The 3,743-nt window shown below is 34.4% G+C and overlaps 2 protein-coding genes across 2 annotated transcripts; both read right to left on the reverse strand.

The window, feature by feature from the left end:
• Window positions 1–1,357: 1,357 nt before the first annotated feature.
• Window positions 1,358–1,892, reverse strand: LOC133328406 (uncharacterized). The gene is made up of 3 exons (XM_061536976.1): window positions 1,839–1,892; window positions 1,590–1,776; window positions 1,358–1,524 (listed from the first exon to the last, which is right to left on the reverse strand). Exons 1-3 carry the CDS (start codon window positions 1,890–1,892, stop codon window positions 1,358–1,360), a joined length of 408 nt encoding a protein of 135 aa, XP_061392960.1.
• Window positions 1,893–1,999: 107 nt separating this feature from the next.
• On the reverse strand, window positions 2,000–3,041 carry LOC133328418 (G patch domain and ankyrin repeat-containing protein 1 homolog). Its single transcript, XM_061536988.1, has one exon. It carries the CDS (start codon window positions 3,038–3,040, stop codon window positions 2,000–2,002), a length of 1,041 nt encoding a protein of 346 aa, XP_061392972.1. The 5' UTR covers window position 3,041.
• Between the last annotated feature and the right edge of the window lie 702 nt (window positions 3,042–3,743).

Raw genomic sequence — 3,743 nt, forward strand, 5'->3', positions numbered from 1 at the left:
GACGGATGTGTTGGCGCGTGAATATTTTTGCAACCGTTTGTTTGGCGAGAATTTGACAAGATTTTCAAAATGTAAGAAAGTTGAAGTAGAAATTTGCTTATAGAAAAACCGAAACAGAAGGTATTTTCATACGAGGATATTTTGTGGTTTTATAGAAGACCTCCTAGTCTTATTTTCAGTGAAGACTTGGAGATCCATTTTTCAAAGAGTATCACAAATCCGAAGGTCTTCTAAAAAGGTATCACTACCCTCCATCATGTTTATAACGGTTTTTGGAGAGATAAATATCTATACATTGTAGTGGAGACTTTCAAAATGTGAAGCAAAAAAAAAGTTATTTTATTGCAGACCAGACCCTATTTTTATATGAGGGTCAATTGATTTTAGATTTGGACGTTTAAAGTGGGCTATTGGCCATAGACCTATATTGAAAATTCTGAGAGGAATTTTTCGACTCACCAATAATCAGGAATGCTAAAGTCCCAGGAATGTATAATCGACCATCAAGATACGTAAGAAAGAACCGGACCTCTATATCGGGTCAAAACATCCGATATATATTGTACATTGTCTTTCAGGAGGATTGCATATTAAATGGAGTGTATATTAAATATATCAAACCGGAAACACCACAGATATATAAATATTCTTGATCGGAAAAAATTTCTATGTCGATTTATGCATGTCCGTCTGTTGAAATCACGATAAAGATCGCAATATTTAGGATAGGGATCTAAATTTTGCACAGACATTGCTGGTACATTGGTGTAGCATTTTTTCCACCGAATTGGCTGTAATTTGATATTGACACAAGTTTCAGGATAGCCCCCATACAACGGTACACCCAATATGCGGTTTTTGGAGATTTTGGTCACGTTTTCCTATCGAATTGGCTGTAATTTGGTATTTTGGGTCCTCATTACGTAGCTCAAAAAATGTTACGCGGGCCCCATATTTTGAGATATTTTGATAGTCATCATCATGGTGGAGGGTACAAAAGGTTTGGCCGGCCTGTTTAACCTTCGGAAAGTTTAAAAACTTTTGTCATCCTCTAAAATGTTGGTATTTCATGGACACTTCGGTTGGAAAGTGTTTATAGGACAATAAAAATTTCCGAAATGTCTTCTTATAGAAGACCAAAAGATCTTATAGAAGACCAAAAGGTCTTCTTATAGAAGACCAAAGTTTTTTCTCATAGAAGACCAAAAGCAAGATTTGTCGATTTTTTTAAATTACATGCTTTTAAAAATAGGTATTTTTTATATTCTTACAAATTTAATTTTTTTTTTTTAATTTTTCAATTACATTTTTTAAAAATTATTAAATATAGCTCTTAATTATTTCTATTTTCATATATTTACAACATTGGTAAATTAGCTTTAAGAGCATTGAACTCTTTGGGATCCAACGGTTTCAAATGTGTACCAGTATACGGATTAAAATGTTCCAAGTCACGATGTTTGTTAACCAAAATCTTTTGATCGGATTGTAAAATTTGTATTTCACGTTCAATTTGTTGTTGGTCTACAAAAAAGAAACAATATATAATATAATTTAAAGTTTGTCTCATACTTTCAATTGATGATAACCTTTTTTTAATAATTCCAATGCCTTGGCTTTATCCATTTTCACCAACATACTGCCAATTGTAGTCCATACTTTCTTTTCGGATTTATCAGTAGATTTCTCTAATTCACGTATGGCTTCACGGTTTTGTTGGCGGCGTTTGTCGAGGGCGACCAGCTCCTGTTTGTTGACCAGGACTTTATCGGCCACCTAGGGGAATTGAAAAACAACATTAAACATTTAAATATTTCATATTTGAAATTCGAACATACCTCCTCCGTCGTTTTCAAAATTTCCATGCATTTTTGCTCATTTGTTTTGGACATGATTGTAAGTTATTTTAAATCCTAAAAATTGTAATATTTATATGCATATGAGATATTGTCGTTATTTGATATGATTAGGGCCAACAATGGCATCCCCTTTTTGGCACCTAATTCAGTTCATTCCGCAAACGTCTATCACGTTTCCATTCGCGCACCTTTTCCCTTCGTATATCATTACGATTTCGTGGTTTCTTTTTATAATAATCGGAATTGTGACGTTTTATAGCCGCCCTATCGAATGCCTGGAAATGACTAACTTTGGCTGGTTCCTGTTCCGTGCCCAGACCACTACGCTGTTTACGTATCACCGTTTTAACGGGATATAAACGCCCCGTTTGCGAGGGCCCTAAACCACTTTCTTTATCCCAACCCTGCTTGACCATCAACTGGAGGCCTTTGTTGCGTGGTGGTATATTGAATTTTTGTAATTTATTACTACTGGCCGGTGTTTGGGCATTAAATTGATGAATTGTTGAGGTTTCATGTTCACGTCTTGTTGTCTCCGAGAAGGTTCTTTTACATATTTCACAATAGAAAGGTTCAATGGTTTCCATTGCATCATCGTCACTACTTGAAGAGTTCTCTTCCAAAGGGGTTTCTAGTAATTGTTGTATATGAATATGGCCTTTCCTTTTGGCTAAATCCATGGCTGTTTTACCGGATTTGTCTTTTATATTTTTATCAACTCCCAATTGCAGTAAAAATCGTACAGCTTCCTCATGGCCCTCACAAGCAGCCATCATTAAGGCTGTCCAGCCATAGCCATCACAAACATTTACATTTTGATCTCTATAGTCCAGCTTTTGTAACTCTTCCACATTATTTGACATGGCATAGCGCTGATATTTCCCCACCTCAAAGGGTGTTCGTTTCATCAAAGGTTTGGATGATTTCCTTTCAAGTTTCTTTGATTTGTTTTCATTGTGAACTTCTTCCTTCTTCTCTTTGGTTTCTTTGCTAACCAGTTCCTCATAGAATTCCTTAATTTCCTTTCCATCAACTCCTTGAATTTCATATTTTTCACTGGCCGTAGTATGGGTACCTTGTTGCGTCTGCTGGGTTCCTTCTTTGATGAATCTTTTCAACGGAATATGAAGTGTAGCTAAGGCCCGCCAATTGGGATGCAATTGTTCGCCCGTTTGGTCCATATTATTGATGAAATTATGATAAATATACCCATTAACTATTCCCGCAGTCTACAATTGCTCCAACGTTGAACGTTTAATCCGTAAACAGCTGATTATTGTTTATAGTTCAGAGTTGTATAAATTGGTATGGCATGACTTTTCACGCATGACATATTTCAATTATATATTGTTTACACAGACAAAAACTGCAGTAATGTCTAGCAGAGTGATGAAATGAAGGCGTAGATTAAAAAAATTGAAAGATATATTAGAAATATAGGAGTGGACTTTTTAAAAATAGGTTTGTAATAATTATTGGGCAAATAGACGTGGATTTTATGGGAACATTTTTGAAAGTAATAAGTGATCCATAGGCGTGTGATTTGTATGGATATTTTTGTAAGAAATAATGGCCACGAAATCGTGAATCTTGTAATCATTATTGAAAGAAATATAGGAACCATAGGCATGGACTTTTTAAGAATATTTTCCAAAGAAGTATTAGAACCATAGGCGTGGATTTTTTAAAAACATATTCCAAAGAAATATTGAAGTTATAGGAGTGAATTTTTAAAAAAGAAATATGGAAGCTATAGGAGTGGATTTAAAAAAAATATATATATATTTTTTAAGAAAATATTAAAACCTTAAGCGTGGATTTTTAAAGAGTATTTTGGATTGGGATATTGAAGCAAGGCCTTACTTTTAAATTGAATTTTTTTTA

Source organism: Musca vetustissima, unplaced genomic scaffold, assembly GCF_032173495.1.
Source record: "Musca vetustissima isolate MV318-11 ecotype Yass unplaced genomic scaffold, APGP_CSIRO_Mvet_v1 utg23951, whole genome shotgun sequence".
Classification (NCBI taxonomy): domain Eukaryota; kingdom Metazoa; phylum Arthropoda; class Insecta; order Diptera; family Muscidae; genus Musca; species Musca vetustissima.

Bases quoted from the DNA above. Each gene is read 5' to 3' on its own strand.
- LOC133328418 (XM_061536988.1), bottom strand. From the start codon at position 3,040: ATGGACCAAACGGGCGAACAATTGCATCCCAATTGGCGGGCCTTAGCT.
- LOC133328406 (XM_061536976.1), bottom strand. From the start codon at position 1,892: ATGTCCAAAACAAATGAGCAAAAATGCATGGAAATTTTGAAAACGACG. The intron at 1,777-1,838 runs GTATGTTCGAAT...CAATTCCCCTAG, and splicing joins TTTTGAAAACGACGGAGGAG to GTGGCCGATAAAGTCCTGGT. The intron at 1,525-1,589 runs GTTATCATCAAT...TCTTTTTTGTAG, and splicing joins ATTGGAATTATTAAAAAAAG to ACCAACAACAAATTGAACGT.